The following is an 18,817-nucleotide window of genomic DNA, read 5'->3' as shown; positions in this document are numbered from 1 at the left end:
GACACTTCGGGAGTTTGGAGAATTCTCAGGATATAAACTGAACATGGGGAAAAGTGAGTTGTTTGTGGTGCATCCAGGGGAGCAGAGCAGAGAAATAGAGGACTTTCCGCTGAGGAAGGTAACAAGGGACTTTCGTTACTTGGGGATCCAGATAGCCAAGAATTGGGGTACATTGCATAGGTTAAATTTAACGCGATTGGTGGAACAAATGGAGGAGGACTTCAAGAGATGGGACATGGTATCCCTGTCACTGGCAGGGAGGGTGCAGGCGGTTAAAATGGTAGTCCTCCCGAGATTCCTCTTTGTGTTTCAGTGCCTCCCGGTGGTGACCACGAAGGCTTTTTTTCAAAAGGATCGAAAAGAGCATCATGGGTTTTGTGTGGGCCGGGAAGACCCCGAGAGTGAGGAAGGGATTCTTACAGCGTAGTAGGCATAGGGGGGGGCTGGCATTACCGAGCCTAAGTGAGTACTACTGGGCCGCCAATATCTCAATGGTGAGTAAGTGGATGGGAGAAGAGGAGGGAGCGGTGTGGAAGAGATTGGAGAGGGCGTCCTGTAGGGGGACTAGCCTACAAGCTATGGTGACGGCCCCATTGCCGTTCTCACCTAAGAAATACACCACAAGCCCGGTGGTGGTGGCGACTTTGAAAATTTGGGGACAGTGGAGGCGGCATAGGGGAAAGACGGGAGCCTTGGTGGGGTCCCCGATAAGAAAAAAACATAGGTTTGCCCCGGGGAGAATGAATGGGGGATTTGGAATATGGCAAAGAGCAGGAGTAACGCAACTGAAAGATCTGTTTGTGGATGGGAAGTTCGCAAGTCTGGGAGCGCTGACCGAGAAATATGGGTTGCCCCAAGGGAATACATTCCGGTATATGCAACTGAGGGCTTTTGCGAGGCAACAGGTGAGGGAATTCCCGCAGCTCCCGACGCATGAGGTGCAGGACAGAGTGATCTCAAAGACATGGGTGGGGGACGGTAAGGTGTCAGATATATATATAGGGAAATGAGGGACGAGGGGGAGATTATGGTAGATGAGCTGAAAGGGAAATGGGAAGAAGAGCTGGGGGAGGAGATTGAGGAGGAGCTGTGGGCGGATGCCCTAAGTAGGGTAAACTCATCGTCCTCGTGTGCCAGGCTAAGCCTGATTCAATTTAAGGTGTTACACAGGGCGCATATGACTGGAGCACGGCTCAGTAAATGTTTTGGGGGTAGAGGATAGGTGTGCGAGATGCTCGAGAAGCCCAGCGAATCACACCCACATGTTCTGGTCATGTCCGGCACTACAGGGGTTCTGGATGGGGGTGACAAAGGTGCTTTCGAAAGTAGTGGGGGTCCAGGTCGAACCAAGCTGGGGGTTGGCTATATTTGGGGTTGCACAAGAGCCGGGAGTACAGGAGGCGAGAGAGGCCGATGTTTTGGCCTTTGCATCCCTAGTAGCCCGGCATACTGTTGATGTGGAAGGAAGCCAAGCCCCTGGGGGTGGAGACCTGGATAAATGACATGGCAGGGTTTATAAAGCTGGAACGGATTAAGTTCGTCCTAAGGGGATCGGCTCAAGGGTTCACCAGGCGGTGGCAACCGTTCGTCGAATACCTCACAGAAAGATAGAGGGAATGGAAAAGAAGAAGGTAGCAGCAGCAGCCCGGGGTGGGGGGGGGGGGGGGGGGGAGGAACCAGAAGGACTCTCAGGGTTGTTAATATATCTGTATAATATGTATAGGTCGTTGCTATAAATTATTGTATATTGGACTGTTAAATCATATTTTTGGAGAGTGTTTATCTGAGACAAGGCAGTTGCCTTTTAGTTTTAGTTTTTGTTATATATTATTTATTCTTTGTTTATAAAACAGGTCATTGTTATTTATACTGTTATATTATTGTGTAAAGGATCCACAATGTACTGTGATGGTTGACCAAAAATTTTCAATAAAATATTTTTTTTTAAAAATTAGTAAAATCTAGGACAGTTCAGACTGCTTAACTTTGTAATTCTGTTTGTGCATTATTCCTAGTGACTCGAGCAGAGCCCCCTTGGTTAAATTTGGGACCTGTGGAATTGGCAGCAGTCATCGCTGGACCAGTTTGTGTGGTTTGCATTTTACTGATGGTGGCCTTCTATTTTTTTCATAATCGCGCGGTCATTCATCATCGTGTTCCTCATGAAGAAGATCCGACCATGGATCATCCATTCATTTCCGAGGGCACCACTCTCAAAGATTTAATTTATGATATGACCACTTCTGGATCTGGTTCAGGTAAAGCTGGAATTTTATATTACAAAGAAGGGTGGATTGTGTGTGTTTGGGGGGGGGGGGGGGGTTGTTGCTTACATAATTAAACGTTGTGGGTATCGTCCTTAAATAGAACTGAGATTTTGACCTTCCATTTGTTTTTGGCTAGCTAATTACTGACTAATCTATGCATTTCCAGAATTTTCTGCTTTATTTCCAGTTTTCTATTGTATGTTTACATTATGACTTGATGCGGCATTGTTTTACACTTCAAAGTTTGGCAGTCTTTTTACTTCCGAGTTGTTTTTGAAATAAGTTTTGCCGTGTATTTGTGATGAATTGAAATAGTTAATACTTTAGCTCCTTGTCAGCAGCAGATCTAATTGTGAAAATGGGTACAAAATGGACAGACTGGTGGCAAAGGCCAATACCAGGCATTCAAAATGTCCCCAGCTGAGTTTTCTCTCTCTCTCTCTCTCTCTCTCTCTCTCTCTCTCTCTCTCTCTCTCTCTCTCTCTTCCCTCTCCCCCCCGCTCTCTCTCATCCAATTCTCTAAACTGAGTTGGTATCACAAGGAAAAAAAAAGACCAGTCAGTACAATGTTGGTTTGGAATCTCAGTGTTATCACAGCAGGCACAACTTCCAAACTGGATGTCATGGCCCTTCATGACGGCAGCCACAACAATATGTTATGTTCTGAGCACTCAGGACGAAAGAACATGAAGTAGATTCATGTGGGATGAATGCAAATAACAACGCAGGTTTATTGAATAGTTGTTTACTCAGCAACGGCTGCAAAGGCTTGGTCTAGACTGAGACGGGCCTCTGAAGCAGCCAATGATGTCACAAACTATCATAGAATTTACAGTGCAGAAGGAGGCCATTCAGCCCATCGAGTCTGCACCGGCTCTTGGAAAGAGCACCCTACCCAAGGTCAACACCTCCACCCTATCCCCATAACCCAGTAACCCCACCCAACACTAAGGGCAATTTTGGACACTATGGGCAATTTATCATGGCCAATCCACCTAACCTGCACATCTTTGGACTGTGGGAGGAAACCGGAGCACCCGGAGGAAACCCACGCACACACTGGGAGGATGTGCAGACTCCGCACAGACAGTGACCCAAGCCGGAATCGAACCTGGGACCCTGGAGCTGTGAAGCAATTGTGCTATCCACAATGCTACCGTGCTGCCTATCACATGACTAGACTCTTAAGGTGACCACGCACCAACACTACAGCAACCCCAAATATATAAAATCCATCCCCCTTTACTTCTAAAGTCCCATAGCACTTTTACATAACATCAAAACATATATACAAGGACAGGAAATGAATCATTGCACAGTAATAATACAGTTAATAGGAAAGCTGATTTGGTGGGCATCTATTCAACACTGGTTGTCTGCGTACTTCAGGGATTTGGTTGTTCTTGACGTTCGAGGTACTCTTCGGGTCTTAAGAGGATGTCTCTACGCTAGAAGACATAAGTCTCCTTTGCAGAAGGAAGACTGGTAGCAGCAGGGGGTTCTTCTGCCATCTCTTTCCACTGATTGACCAGAAGTTGCAGTTATATGATCTGGCAGTATAGATGGCAGTTTATGGAGGTAATTCTGGCATACACTGTACTGGCACATTGCGTATAAATAACAATTTATCTGCGTGTTGGCTCCACACTAGTTCATCTTCACTTTGTACTGTATAGGAGACGGGGCCAGTTTGATTCAATACAGGTGCAGGAACGGGTAGCACAAATGGGGATAGCACAGTGGCTTCATAGCGCCAGGGTCCCAGGTTCGATTCCCCGCTGGGTCACGGTCTGTGTGGAGTTTGCACATTCTCCCCGTGTCTGCGTGGATTTCCTCCGGGTGGAAGTGAGGGCTTAAGTGGGGTCGGTGCAGACTCGATGGGCCAAGTGGCCTCCTTCTTCACTATGTTCTATGAACCCAATTCTTGCTGGCGGTATAGCTGCGTGCCAAATTTTCCTTGTCAAAAACAAGCTTCTTTTGGAATTACCTTCTCTTTTTACAATTTGCACCTGCTGATTGCGTTCTACGATCTCCGACGTCTCCTGCAGTAAATGTAGATCAAATGTAGTTTTCTGTTTCCTCTTCAATAGTAGTAAAGCTGGGTAGTTCTGAGTAGTCGACTTTGTGGTATTGTGATAAGTCTCCAAGAAATTGTCCAGGCAGTGCTTTAATGAGCTTGGGGGCTTTCAGAGCATGCGTCATGGGCTGGACAAACCTTTTCAGTTAAACCATTCTTGGATGGGTGGTAAGCTTCTGATTTTGTGTTGGATATCACTCCTCTTTAGATAGTCCTCAAACTCATAAGCCATGCATTGTGGACCATTATCGCTCCCAATTTGTTCTGGTTTCCCAAATCTGGCAAAAATCTCTTTGAGCCTTTCGATGGTATGTTTCGCTGTTGTTTAGATTGGGACCACCTTGGGACATATGGAGTGTGCATTTATGACCGGCACGAACATGCGCCCCTTGTATGGACCTGCAAAATCAATGTGTAGACGTTGCCATGGCATTTTAGGTCACTCCCATGGATACAATGGGGACAACGGCGGTGCGTTCCTTATCTGTGGACATGACTGGCACAGTTCTGCTTTTTATTTGATCTGGGTGTCGATTCATGGTCAACAGAAGTAGCTCCTCACCTGTTCCTTCATTCAAACTATACCTGGGTGTCCTTCATGCAATTAATTATTACACAACACTCATCCGCCCTGTACATTCAACTCTAGTTTTCTGGAAACATAGGCCTTTGATGCCTATGTTCCTGCTATCTTCCCTTTTTAACACCCATTTCCAGTACCTTGCCCACCAAGGCTTCATTTTTGGTCTGGTGTTGGACCTGAGCTGCAGTCACTGGGAGTATTCTATCTGTGAAAACTAGAAGAGATTTTCACGACTGGATGGTACTTGACCAGGCAAATGTGAACAAACATCTGCATTGGTATGAATCTCTGACAATACTTGACCTTGTGGGAATGTGCAGATAATATTAAAGACCACCATTGCAGTCTGCTTTCTGCCAACATTCTGTTATGTGGCCCCAAAATAGTTAAGGGCCTGGTCTTTCCTCTCCTGAAGGTAATGTGTGACACCCCAACTTCACAGTGAGGCATCACAGTCAAGTTATAACGGTAACTTCGGGTTGAAATGTACCATTGTGTCTGACTTCTTCAGTCCTCCTTCAACTGACTGACATGCTTTTTCACACTCTGGTGTCCATTGCCATGCTTGCTTTATGCACAACAAATTGTGTCATAGTTTAAGCAGGATCACTAGATTCAAAACAAATTCCCAATAATATTTAATTAACCTAAGAATGATCTTTAAAAAAAAAAAAAAAAAAAATTTTAATTGAAGTTTTCACGAAATATCAACAACAAAATGAAAAAGGAACCCAATAGAATTAAATGCAAAATAAAACAACCCCCGTGCCCCCCTCCCCCTATACATAAATAATAAATTAACACCCCAAATTAACACACAGCAAATATATACACCCCCTCAGATCCCCCAGTGTAGACAAACAAAAATAAAATAGAAACACCCCCCCCCCCCCCCCCCCCCCCCCCCCCGGGATTGCTGCTGCTGACCATTGTCTACCGTTCTGCCAGGAAGTCCAAGAACGGTTGCCACCACCTGAAAAACCCTTGCACTGACCCCCTTAAGGCAAATTTCACTCTCTCCAATTTCATAAACCCCGCCATATCGTTGATCCAGGATTCCACACTTAGGGGCCTCTCATCCTTCCACTGAAGAAGAATCCTTCACTGGGCTACCAGGGACGCAAAGGCCAGAATATCGGCCTCTTTTGCAACCTGCACTCCCGGCTCCTCTGCAACCCAAATATTGCGAGCCCCCAGCCCGGTTTGACCCTGGATCTACCACCCTCGACACTGTCCTTGCTACGCCCTTCCAAAACTCCTCCAGCACTGGGCATGCCCAGAACATATGGGTGTGGTTTGCCGGGCCCCTTGAGCACCTAACACACCTGTCCTCACCCCAAAAAAACCGGCTCATCCTTGTTCCGGTCAGGTGTGCCCTGTGCAGCACCTTAAACTGTAAGAGGCTGAGCCTCGTGCATGAAGAGGAAGAGTTCACCCTCCCAAGGGCATCTGCCCACGTCCCCCCCTCGATCTCCCCCAACTCCTCCTCCCACTTACCTTTCAACTCCACCACCAAGGCCTCCTCCTCCTCCTGCATCACCTGGTAAGATGCCGAGATATATCCCCCCCCCCCCCGGGAGAGCACCCTGTCCTGTACCATATGTGGCAGCAGCAGCGGGAATTTCTCCACTTGCCGCCTGGCAAACGCCCTTACCTGTAGATACCTAAAGGTGTTCCCCGGGGGGGAGCCCATACTTCTCCAGCTCACCCAGGCTCGCAAACCTCCCATCCACAAACGGGCCCCCCAACCTTCTTATCCCTGCCCTGTGCCACCCCGAAAACCCTCCCATCTATTCTCCCTGGGACAAACCGGTGGTTCCCCCGTATTGGGGTCCACACCAAGCCCCCCCCCGGTGCTGCAACCACTGCCCCCAGATTGAGGGTAGCCGCCACCATCGGGCTCGTGGTATACCTCATTGGAGGGAGCGGCAGCGGCGCCGTTGCCAGTGCCTCCAGACCCGTACCCTCACGATGCCATCCAACCTCTTCCATGCAGCCCTCTCCATCGCCCACTTGCGCACCATCGCCACATTGGCGGCCCAGTAGTACCCACAGAGGTTGGGCAGTGCCAGCCCCCCCCCCCCCCCCCCCCCCCCCCCCCCCATCCCTACTCCGCTCCAGGAACACCCTTCTCACCCTCGGAGTCCCTCGCGCCCACACAAACCCCGTTATGCTCCTGTTGACCCGCCTAAAGAAGGCCTTCGGGATAAGAATGGGGAGGCACTGGAACAGGAACAAAAACCTTGGGAGCACCGTCATCTTAACTGACTGCACCCTACCCACCAGGGACAGCGGCAATGTGTCCCACCTCTTAAACTCCTCCTCCATTTGCTCCACCAGCCTTGTGAAATTAAGTTTATGCCGGGCCCCCCTGCTCCTGGCCACCTGGACCCCCAAATACCTGAAGCTCCTCTCCGCCCTTTTTAGTGGGAGCTCGCCAATCCCCCTCTCCTGGTCCCCTGGGTGAACCACGAACAACTCGCTCTTCCCCATGTTGAGCTTGTACCCTGAGAAATCCCCAAACTCCATGAGGATCCTCATTACCTCCGGCATTCCCCCCACCGGGTCCGCCACATATAGCAGTAAGTCGTCCGCATAGAGTGACAACCTATGCTCCTCCCCACCCCGCACCAACCCCCTCCAGTTCCTCCACTCCCTCAGTGCCATAGCCAGGGGTTCAATCGCCAGTGCGAAGAGCAGGGTGGACAGGGGACACCCCTACCTCGTCCCTCGATGCAACCGAAAGTACTCAGACCTCTTGTTCGTGGCCACACTCTCCATCGGGACCTCGTACAACAGCCTAACCCACCTGACTAACCCCTTCCCAAACCCGAACCTCTTCAGCACCTCCCACAAGTACCCGCACTCTACCCTATCAAAGGCCTTCTCAGCGTCCATCGCCACCACTATCTCCGCCTCCTCCCTCGCCGGCATCCTAATAACGTTCAGGAGCCTCCGCACATTCGCGTTCAACTGCCTCCCCTTCACGAACCCCGCCTGGTCTTCGTGGATGACCTGCGGCACACAATCCTCAATTCTCGTGGCTACGACCTTCGCCAGCACCTTGGCATCCTGGTCTAACTTTCCCCCAAAGGTTTCCTGAAAACCTTTCTGAACAGAAAGCAGTGATTGCAGCTCTGCAATCTGCTTCTGCCACTTTGCGTGATCTAAGGTGCTTTGTCTTTATTCTGTGGTGGCAGCATGGAGTGCTCTTAATGCTGCCTTGAGATCACTACACTGTTTCTGTAAGGCCTCTACCTGTTTTTCTGTCTCTTCTCTTACCAGGACTGCATGTTGCGTGTCCTGATAGGCCTTTTCATATTGCGACTGGAAACTGCTTAAATGCGCCAGACCAGACTGGTGAGCCCGTTTGGCGTCAGCCACCTCCATCTTTTGCTGACAATTTCCTCAATTCTAAATTCTCTTTTTCTACTTCACTTACATCGACCTTACTCATCCGATGTATGCCCTCAACTTCTTTGCGGAGCGTCTTGACGACCTCCTCTGTGCCTCGCAATTGTGCCAAACAGGACACAATTGCCATCGGCTTGCGAGCTTTTCCCAAGCTCTTTTTGTGAATCTCACTCAGGTTCTCCCACCAAGTATGTCCTATACTCCCGGGACCTGATTCCTTGTTATCGCAGAAATCATTCCACAGGGGCCATCCTTTCCCCTTGAGATATTTCCGGATTTCCTCCTCCCAAATGGCACACTGTCCCACTCTACTGCTGCTGGTCGCTGCAACCGCAAATTCCTCCGGGTTCATGAGGTGCTGCATTGCCATCTTTCCTATCCGACTGCTTCTTTAAAATTTGGAACGGGGGCTAAGGCGGTGTTGTAGATAGGGGTACGGCTTTCGCTACTTTGCGAAAATACAGACTTCCGACAGTTTTAACGCAACAAAAATCTATCAGTTTTACCTTATAGCCCTGTTAGTTACACACTTCTGAATTATGGGTATTGATCAGAACTGCTTGAACACTTGTGGTTTTCTGTTTCCAATTGGGTTTCTAATTCAAATTTCTTGGGTTCTCCTGGAGTGGTTTTCCACTTCTAGATCGGGTCCCGTCAGGATGTCGCCAAAATGTTGCTCGTTTTAGCCTTAGTTTAATTACTCTTGTTCTGTCACCGTTGCTCTTGAGTCGCCAGGTATCATTCTGATACCGCCACGTGGTTCAAGTCTGAGTAATGATCAATAATCCAACACACCGCTTAGTAAGAGGTAAATCAACGCACATTTATTATATACAGTAATCAATACTTGTACATTAATTCTACTTCTAAGCTACTTCCTACAACTAACAGGCCAATACTTAACTTTGGAAATGGCCCACCAGGACCGGGAAACTAATGGCCTTTCGTATGGGTTCTGAGCCTGCGGGATTCAAAGCGGGTACAGGTCGATAGTCAGAGGTGCTGAAGTTGTAGCGAGCGTTGGGAGTAAGACTTACAATTCAAGCGGTTGTTTCAGAGGGTCAGCAGAAGGCAGCAGGGGTTGCAGTAGGGTGAAGAAGGACCGATTTGAACTTGGGACTATATTCTTATAGTCCCCAGGGGCTTCCCGCCTTTCGGGGCGGACCCTGTACCTGGTTACAAGTGATTGGACTTCGTCCCAATCACTTGGTTCGATATTCTCCAATGCTGGAGTGATTCCTTGATCGATGGGCGGTTTTGGGGTGGTCATTCACCTCTTTGTGTAGGCTCCTGCTGCCGAAAAGTCTGGATTGGCTTTGTGTGTCTAATTTGTTGCACATTGTTCCCGGGGATTGCTGCTTAATATTCTGATGGTCGGTGTGTTGTTATGCTGATGGCTGCAGGTATCGATTCTGTCTGGCCTCCCCAGAGGCGAATACACAGTTTTACCTGCAGCTGCCTGTTTGAGTCCTGTTGGCTGACTTTCCCATCAGCCTCTTCCGTTTGCCATTTTAAATCTGGGTTTGGCCATTCTAATCGGGAGTTAGCCATTTTAACTGGCTACAGCCCTCAATTCTACAACGTCAAAGACGACCTAATGCTACTCCACGTCCATGGACGACACCACCTCCAGTACCAACGCCCCCGACGGATTCATCACTACATTCAACAGCCATCTTATATTATTCATGATCTGCCTGCCCTTCACGAAGCTCGTTTGACCTTCTGCAACCACCCCCGGGACACAGTCCTCCATGCTCCCCGCCAAAAACTTAGCCAAGACTTTCACATCCGTGTTCAGTAGTGAAATGGGTCTATACGACCCACATTCCGCCGGATCCTTCCCTTTTTGGGGGATTGGTGTGATTACTGCCTGCGTCGTTGGCTCCAGCAACTCCCCCTTCTCCAGTGCTTCATTAAAATCCCCAACAGATGTGGTGTCAGGTCCGTCGCAAATTCCTTCTAAAATTCTGCCAGGTGCCCACCTGGCCCAGGGCCTTTCCCCGACTTCATGCCCCTGATATTATCCAGCACCTCCCTCAGCCCCAGGGGCTCTGCAAAGCCTGCCTCTTTGCTTCCTCCACCTGTGGAAATTCCAGCTCGTCCAGAAAACGACACACATCCCCCTTCTCTTTCCCCCGGGTCCGCCTCGTAAAGTTGCTGGTAGTACTCCCTAAATGCCTCATTCATCTTTCTTGGCTCTGACACCTCATCCCCAGCCCCGGTCCCTATCTTCAATATTTCCATGGACGCAGCCTGCTTCTGCAGCTGATGAGCCAGCATGTGGCTCGCCTTCCCCCCCATACTCATTTACACCCCCCCCCCCCCCCCCCTTGCCCTACACAGTTGCCCTACCGCCCTCCCTGTTGCCAGCATGTCAAGCTGCCCCTGCAACCTTTTCCTCTCCAATTCCTCCACAGTGGACACTCTAATATTCCCTGTCCACCTCCAGTTTCTCACTCACTAGATGATCATGTTCCGCCCTCCTTTCCTTATCCCAATGAGCTGTGAACAAAATAATTTCCCCACGGACCACTGCCTTCAGTGCTTTCCCCAAAAATGGCTGCCGACACACCTCCATTCTGATTCAACTGCACATACTCCTTAATCGCCGCCTGTACCTTATCACAAAAACCTCCACCCACCAACAACCCCGAGTCAAACCTCCACCCCAGCCTCTGCTCTCGTCTCGTTCTAAACCGAATCTCCAGCCTGTGGGGTGCATGGTCCAAGATAACTATCCCCGCATACTCTGCCCCCTCCACCCCAATCAAAATCTCCCGACTCACTGCAAAGTAGTCAATCCTCGAATACACCTTATGGGTGTGTGAAAAGAAGGAATACTCCCTTCGTCCTGGGTTCTGAAAGCGCCATGGATCCACCATACCCATCCTCTCCATAAACCCCCCCCCCAAGCTGCCTCGCCATTCGTACCCTTCCCATCGACCTGGGGCTCGGCCTACCCACACTCGGCTCCAGGACACAGTTAAAATCTCCCATGATCAACTGGTGCGTGGCCAAATCCGGGGTTGTTGCCAGCAACCCCCTCATAAAACCCACATCATCCCAATTTGGGGCATACACATTTACCAACACAAGTGGTGCCCCTTCCAATACCCCACTCACAATCCCATATCTCCCACCCGGATCGCTCACCACCTTCGCACTCAAATCCCATTTTTGTGCTCATTAAAATTGCCATCCCCTCGATTTAAAATCAAACCCCAAGTGAAAAACCTGCCCCGACCAACCCCTTGCTTAACCTAACCTGGTCCTTCACACACAGGTGCTTCTCCTGCAGAAAGACCACCCCCACTTTAAGGCTCCTGAGGTGCGGGAACACCCGATCTTTTAACCGGCCCATTCAGTCACCGGATGTTCCATGTTACCAACCTTACCGGAGGCTTGCGCCTCCAATCCCTTCTACTGTCCGCATCTTCCCTACTTAACTCCCGCCCCCTTAATTCCACCCTATACCTAACCCATCCCAGATTGCCCCTTTCTCTGCCCTTGACCATGTCATCTCTCAGCCCTTGCCACATCGCAGCAACCTCCCTACCCCTCCACTCGGCCACCCCTCTTGGCCTTCATCCCCACTACCTCACTTCCATTCACCAGCATAACCTGCTAGCGTGGCTGCCCCTGCCCAAAGCACTTCACAATGCCCCCCCCCCCCCCCCCACTCAACTCCAGGAAGAAGGCTCCCTGCTGACCTTATTTATACCAAAATATAATCACTTGTAGCAGAATAGCCCTTTGTGTTATATTGGTGAGCAGGTGTTGAGATTCAGCCGCAACATTCATTTCCGGGTAGGCTTGCGATAGATCAATCTTGCTGAACATCTGTCCTGCCAGGCCTGCGAGCAAATCTTCAATCAATGGTAGTGGATCCACACACACAACTGGATTGATGGTTGTTTTGAAATCTCTGCAGTCTCGTCCTACTTCCAGGCAGAATACGAATTGCCCAGGCATAAGTGGTGATGGGTTCTAAGGCTCCTGTATCAGCAAGTTTTATTAGTTTAGAGGGCTGGTTTAGCACAGTGGGCTAAACAGCTGGCTTGTAATGCAGAACAATGCCAGCAGCGCGGGTTCAATTCCCGTACCAGCTTAAATGTGGCGACTAAGGGCTTTTCACAGTAACTTCATTGAAGCCTACTTGTGACAATAAGCTATTATTATTACTACCTTTGGACAAATGACATAGGGTATTGCTTTTGCCTTGCAACTCTTGGGCTGGCTGTTTTGTTCGATCTTAAGTGCCACCTGTACTCCTTTCATAGATCCCAGTGTATGTTCATACACTACTGTATTTCTGTTAAGATGCTCTTCTAGATCTGTTCTGGAATCAACTAACGTGTCTGCAATACTCCAGTTCAACTTTATCGTCTCTGGCCAAAAGCGACCAAAGAGCGCTCGAAAACTTTGTCGGACAACAGAGCTCCGCAGTTAGCCCACTTAACTTTATTTTGACTATGATGCGTCCTCTTAACTGCTTCCTTGGAACAAGTCCTCGGGTGGCTTTTATGGTAGGTGATTAAAGTTTTAGGAAAACGGCAGCCTCCCTCCACCGTATTGACCTCCAATTTTATTGGCTGACCATTTTAGTTTTGGAACTACTGCCATGGGAGTGTCCCTTTAAGATAGTACATTTAACTTCAATTTCGGGTCAAATTACATAAGAATATAAGAACTAGGAGTAGGCCATCTGGCCCCTCAAACCTGCTCTGCCATTCAATAAGAACATGGCTGATCGTTTTGTGGACTCAGCTCCACTTACCCGCCCACTCACCATAACCCTTAATTCCTTTACTGTTAAATATCTATTTTTGCCTTAAAAATATTCAATGAGGTAGCCTCAACTGCTTCACTGGGCAGAGAATTCCACAGATTCACAACCCTTTGGGTGAAGAAGTTCCTCCTCAACTCAGTCCTAAATCTGTTCCCCCTTATTTTCAGGCTTATGTCCCCTAGTTCTAGTTTCACCCACCAGTGGAAACAACATCCCTGCTTCTATCGTATCTATTCCCTTCATAATTTTATATGTTTCTATAAGATTCCCCCCCCCTCCCCATTCAAAGTTCTTCCAAATTGTTGTGTTGTATCTTCATTGTTCTTCTTTTTCTTTTCCACATTAAATTATTTAGGTGGAATTCATTTTGTTTTTCAGTTGTGTCCTGTTTCTTTCTGTGGACCTTCTTTTCTGGAGCAACAAGTTTATTCCTTCAAGCTTCTGCTGTGTGGCCAATTTTGCCACCGGTTTATCATTTGCTATCTTTGCTCCAGTAATCAGCCTGTGAATGACCTGTTTTGCACAGCCATGGCACACCTGTTGCTAGGTAGATGTTTCTGTAGGCGGTAGCCATTTTATGGACCTTGTGTCTGCTGCAAGCTGAGAAGCCTCCTTAGCAGCAACTCCATCAAAATGGCTATCTGAGGTTGTTTTAAGAACTAAATTTTGTTCAGTTAACAATCTCTGCTGTATGTCCTCATTCCTTAGCCCACAAACCAGACGGTCTCTAATCGTACCAACCAGAGAGTCACCAAATTCACAATATTCTTTCTAACCTCACGAGTTCTCATATCGAGCTTTTAAATACCATGACTTCACTTCTTATTGTTTAGCAGGAGAAAACCATGGTTCATCCAAAACTACATCACGGATCTTAAACTTATACAAGGAACATAAACTAATCAAGAAACTTTAATCAAGGATAGTCAGCATGGCTTTGTCAAAGGGAGATCGTGACTTAGAAATTAGATTTTTTTTTTTTAAAGAGGAGGTGACTCGGTGTGTAGATGAGGGAGGTGCAGTTGATGTAGTCTACATTGGCTTCAATAAGATTTTTGACAAGGTCTCCCTGTGTTCCACAGGGATCAGTGCTGGGACCTTTGCTCTTTGTAGTATATATAAATGATTTGGAGGAAAATGTAACTGGTCTGATTAGTAAGTTTGCAGACGACACAAAGGTTGGTGGAATTGCGGATAGCGATGAGGACTGTCCGAGGATACAGCAGGATTTAGATTGTCTGGAGACTTGGGCGGAGAGATGGCAGATGGAGTTTAATCCAGGCAAATGTGAGGTAATGCATTTTGGAAGGTCTAATGCAGGTAGGGAATATACAGTGAATGGTAGAACCCTCAAGAGTATTGAAAGTCAAAGAGATCTAGGAGTACAGGTCCACAGTCATTGAAAGGGGCAACACAGGTGGAGAAGGTAGTCAAGAAGGCATACGGCATGCTTGCCTTCATTGGCCGGGGCATTGAGTATAAGAATTGGCAAGTCATGTTGCAGCTGTATAGAACCTTAGTTAGGCCACACTTGGAGGCGAGTGTTGAATTCTGGTCGCCACACTACCAGAAGGATGTGGAGGCTTTAGAGAGGGTGCAGAAGAGATTTACCAGAATGTTGCCTGGTATGGAGGGCATAAGCTATGAGGAGCGATTGAATAAACTCTGTTTGTTCTCACTGGAACGAAGGAGGTTGAGGGGCGACCTGATAGAGGTATACAAAATTATGAGGGGCATAGACAGAGTGGATAGTCAGAGGCTCTTCCCCAGGGTAGAGGGGTCAATTACTAGGGGGCATAGGTTTAAGGTGAGAGGGGCAAGGTTTAGAGTAGATGTACGAGGCAAGTTTTTTACGCAGAGGGTAGTGGGTACCTGGAACTCGCTACCGGAGGAGGTAGTGGAAGCAGGGACATTTAAGGGGCATCTTGACAAATATATGAATAGGATGGGAATAGAAGGATACGGACCCAGGAAGTGTAGAAGATTGTAGTTTAGTCGGGCAGTATGGTCGGCACGGGCTTGGAGGGCCGAAGGGCCTGTTCCTGTGCTGTACATTTCTTTGTTCTTTGTTTGTCTCGCATGGGAGACTGATCAAGAAGGTAAGAGCCCATGAGATCCAGGGAAATTTGGCAAATTGGATCCAAAATTGGCTTAGTGGCAGGAGGCAGAGAGTGATGGTTGAAGGTTAGTTTTTGTGACTGGAAACCTATGTCTAGTTGTGTCCTGTAGGAATCGTGCAAATGGTGCTGGGTCCCTTGCTGTTCGTAGTGTACATGGTCTAGACGTGAATGTAGGAGCTATTGTCAGTTAGTTCGCAGGCGACATATATTGATGGTGTGGTAAATAGCAAGGAGCAAGGTCTTAGATCACAGGACGATATAGACGGGCTGGTTAGATGGACAGAGCAGCGACAAATGGAATTTAACCCTGAAAAGTGTGAAAAATTATTTTTGGGATGGCTAACGAGGCAAAGGAATATACAATGAACAGTAGGGCCCTTGGAAGTAAGGATCAGAGGGACCTTGGTGACCTTGGTGTGCATGTCCATAGATTCCTGAACACAGCAGGACAGGCAGAGTAGATGGATAAGAAGGCATATGCAATACTACCTTTATTAACAAGGCATTGAATACAAGAACAGGGAGGTTATGTTGGAGCTGTATAAAGCGCTGGTTAGGCCCCAGCTGGAGTACTGTGTGCAGTTCTGGTAACCACACTAGGAAGGAAGTGATTGCGCTGGAGAGGGTGCAGAGGAGATTCACCAGGATGTCACCTGGGCTGGAGCATTTCAGGTGAGACTGGATAGGGTGGGGTTGTTTTCCTTGGAGCAGAGAACACTGAGGGGGGGACCAGATTGAGGGTATAAAATTGAGTGGCATAGATAGGGTGGTTAGGAAGGAATTTTTCCCCTTGGCAGAGAGGTCAATAGAGTTAGGGTAATGGGCGGGATATTTTGAGGGGATGTGAGGGAAAGCTTTTCCACCCAGAGGGTGGTTGGAATCTGGAACTCGCTACCTGAAAAAGTCGTGGAGGCGGGAACCCTCTCAACATTTGAAAATCGCTTATTGTCACAAGTAGGCTTCAAATGACGTTAGTGTGAAAAGCCCCTAGTCGCCACATTCCGGCGCCTCTCCGGGGAGGCTGGTACGGGAATTGAACCGTGCTGCTGGCCTGCCTTGGTCTGCTTAAAAAGCCAGCTATTTAGCCCAGTGTGCTAAACCAGCCCCTTTTAAGGATGAGATGAGCACTTGAAATGCCATATCATAAAAGGCTGTGGGCCAAGTGCTGGAAAATGGGATTAGAATAGTTAGGTGCTTCATGGCCAGTATGGACTCTGTAGCCATCTGGGATGGCCACTTCCCGATTACAAAATGGACACTTTGCAAAGATTGCAGGGAACATGGACAATACTGAGAAAACAAGCAGGTTCAGGGTTTGTCTGCATATTGGAGCCGCAGCTCCCAGACGAGACCAAAACTGTAGGCCCATTAGCATACTAATGGCCCATCTCCGGGAACAGAACAGTAACATTTGAGTAACCGATACTAAGGCAGACACCCCGGCGCCAGAGGAGACCAGAACAAAGCAGGCCAACGGCCACCTAGGACACGCCCAGCCATCAGGGCACCCACCCCTTTATTGGATGAAATCGATAGGAATGATCGAGAAACAGCCCAATGGATGTGGGCCAAGTTCAAGGCCCACCCAAAAGAGCGCGAAGCCCCTTTGGGTATAAGAAGGAGCCCCCAAGAGAGAATCGTTCTCTTGGACCCGGCTCTCACCAAGGAGAGACCTGTCCACCAGCTGCACCAGAACAAGTAAGTCCGAGGTCAACGCACGCTACCAGACAGATGACCTTAGCTGTTATCCCGTACCAGTTCCACCCCAGCAGTCTCCAAACCGAACAACGGCCATTGTTCCTCTGACTGAGTGGGCGCCCAAAGCTAAGTATAGGCTTTAGCAGTAGTGATAGTTTAGTCTGTAGTATTTGTGCATGAGTATATTTAACTGTGTGTGTAAATAAATAAGCATTTGACTTTGAACTAACTAACTGGTGTATCGAGTCTTTGATCAGTATTCGGTTTGAACCTTGTGGCGGTATCGAAAAGATACCTGGCGACTCTAAAGCAAACGTAATTAGACTTGAGGAAGGCGACCATATTGACCGCCATATTCCGAGCCAACGAAAGAAATAAACATTTAGCAACAACATGATGAGCTGAAGGACCTCGTTCTGTGCTGTTTAAAAATTCTCTCACTCTGTGACTCTACATGTTGGTGGAGCTCTCTAACAACACACTGGCTTTGGAGATGAATGTAGTTGCCATCAGCATATATCTAAGCTGACCCACATCTGAAAATTTAAGCTTCAGATTTAATGCTGTCTGGACAGAGCTGTGTCCACCTCCAGGCTCAGCTGGTTCTGTATTTTTATTTTACACTTTTCAATAAGTGCAGCTTTACTTGGCCAAGATCTGGTAATGGATGTAACTGTTAGCAACTTTGAGGTTTTCTTTCCTAGAGGTAGATACAGAAGAAGGGATTTGGAAAGTTGGTGGTAAAAAATGGAAATGGCTTTGAGTGAACAAGATTAGAGGAGTAGATACACCAAGGCGAGGGTGAAATCTAAGAGTGGCCGCGATTGTAGAACACTCATACTTGTCATTTCAGCATGGCATCAACCATTGTTTGAAATGAAAAGCCCATTCTGAGTACAAAGAACCATCTTTGTGGGAAGTGAACATATCAAAACTAGTACCCAAATAATTCAGTAATGCTCTAAATACTGCATATTTTGATCTTGAGCTTTTAAATATTTCAACTAAATGTTACACCAGCGGTTTGTAGCTATATTTTGATGAGCTGCTGCACTTGTCTCACATTTTAAGTTAATGGTGAAACTGTTACCGAGGTAACATTGATGCTATTGCATGAAAGTTGGTGGAACTGTAAAGAATAAGAGAGAGAAGTGTTATTAGTCCAATGTTAGTGAGCTAGTTTGATGAAAACAAATGGGATATCTGACACAAACATTGCTCAGTCTATTGTGTTGCTTAATTATTAACTGATTATTCCTCCCTGTATTTCAGGACTGCCTTTACTTGTGCAAAGGACAATTGCAAGAACAATTGTACTGCAAGAAAGTATAGGTAAAGGCCGGTTTGGAGAAGTCTGGCGAGGGAAGTGGCGCGGTGAAGAAGTTGCAGTAAAAATCTTCTCTTCTCGTGAAGAAAGGTCATGGTTTCGTGAAGCAGAAATCTACCAGACTGTAATGTTGCGTCACGAAAATATTCTTGGCTTTATTGCAGCAGATAACAAAGGTACTAAACTATTTTCATTTGCTGTTCCAATACTGAGTTACTAAATTGGTGGATTGACCATGATTTTTTTTGTAGCTGTAATGGTTTGTTCCTTAATGTAAGAGCAAGTCTTTAATTTGGGAGCATATGTATTTTGATGTGATGTCCTGATGAGAATGAGGGATAAAGAAAACCCTACCATTGGTCTCTCACTGATAATTGACAAATGATTAATGAGCAAATTAATTTCTAATTTGAAAATAATCTAACAATAATCTAGTTTCAGAATTGGGAGTTCCAAAATTGAGTTTTTTTTGGTTCGTAAGTTGACTTTGGCTCTTTCATGTAATGCATCTAGACTTTGCAGAACATCTTTGATTAAAA

General features: G+C 47.5%; 1 protein-coding gene across 3 annotated transcripts in view; it reads left to right on the top strand.

Moving 5' to 3' along the window:
• The window catches only part of LOC140385322 (TGF-beta receptor type-1), a 151,745-nt gene that overhangs the window by 93,102 nt on the left and 39,826 nt on the right, over positions 1–18,817 (top strand). For all 3 annotated transcript variants that reach the window (XM_072467381.1, XM_072467382.1, XM_072467383.1), the window contains 2 exons: positions 2,016–2,258; positions 18,224–18,454. In XM_072467381.1, the coding sequence (XP_072323482.1) occupies positions 2,016–2,258; positions 18,224–18,454 (474 nt within the window). The remainder of the gene's footprint in view (positions 1–2,015; positions 2,259–18,223; positions 18,455–18,817) is intronic.

Source organism: Scyliorhinus torazame, chromosome 11 (assembly GCF_047496885.1).
Source record: "Scyliorhinus torazame isolate Kashiwa2021f chromosome 11, sScyTor2.1, whole genome shotgun sequence".
Lineage (NCBI taxonomy): Eukaryota > Metazoa > Chordata > Chondrichthyes > Carcharhiniformes > Scyliorhinidae > Scyliorhinus > Scyliorhinus torazame.
The sequence above is the reverse complement of the archived record's forward strand: the minus strand, read 5'-3'. Positions and strand labels throughout refer to the sequence as shown.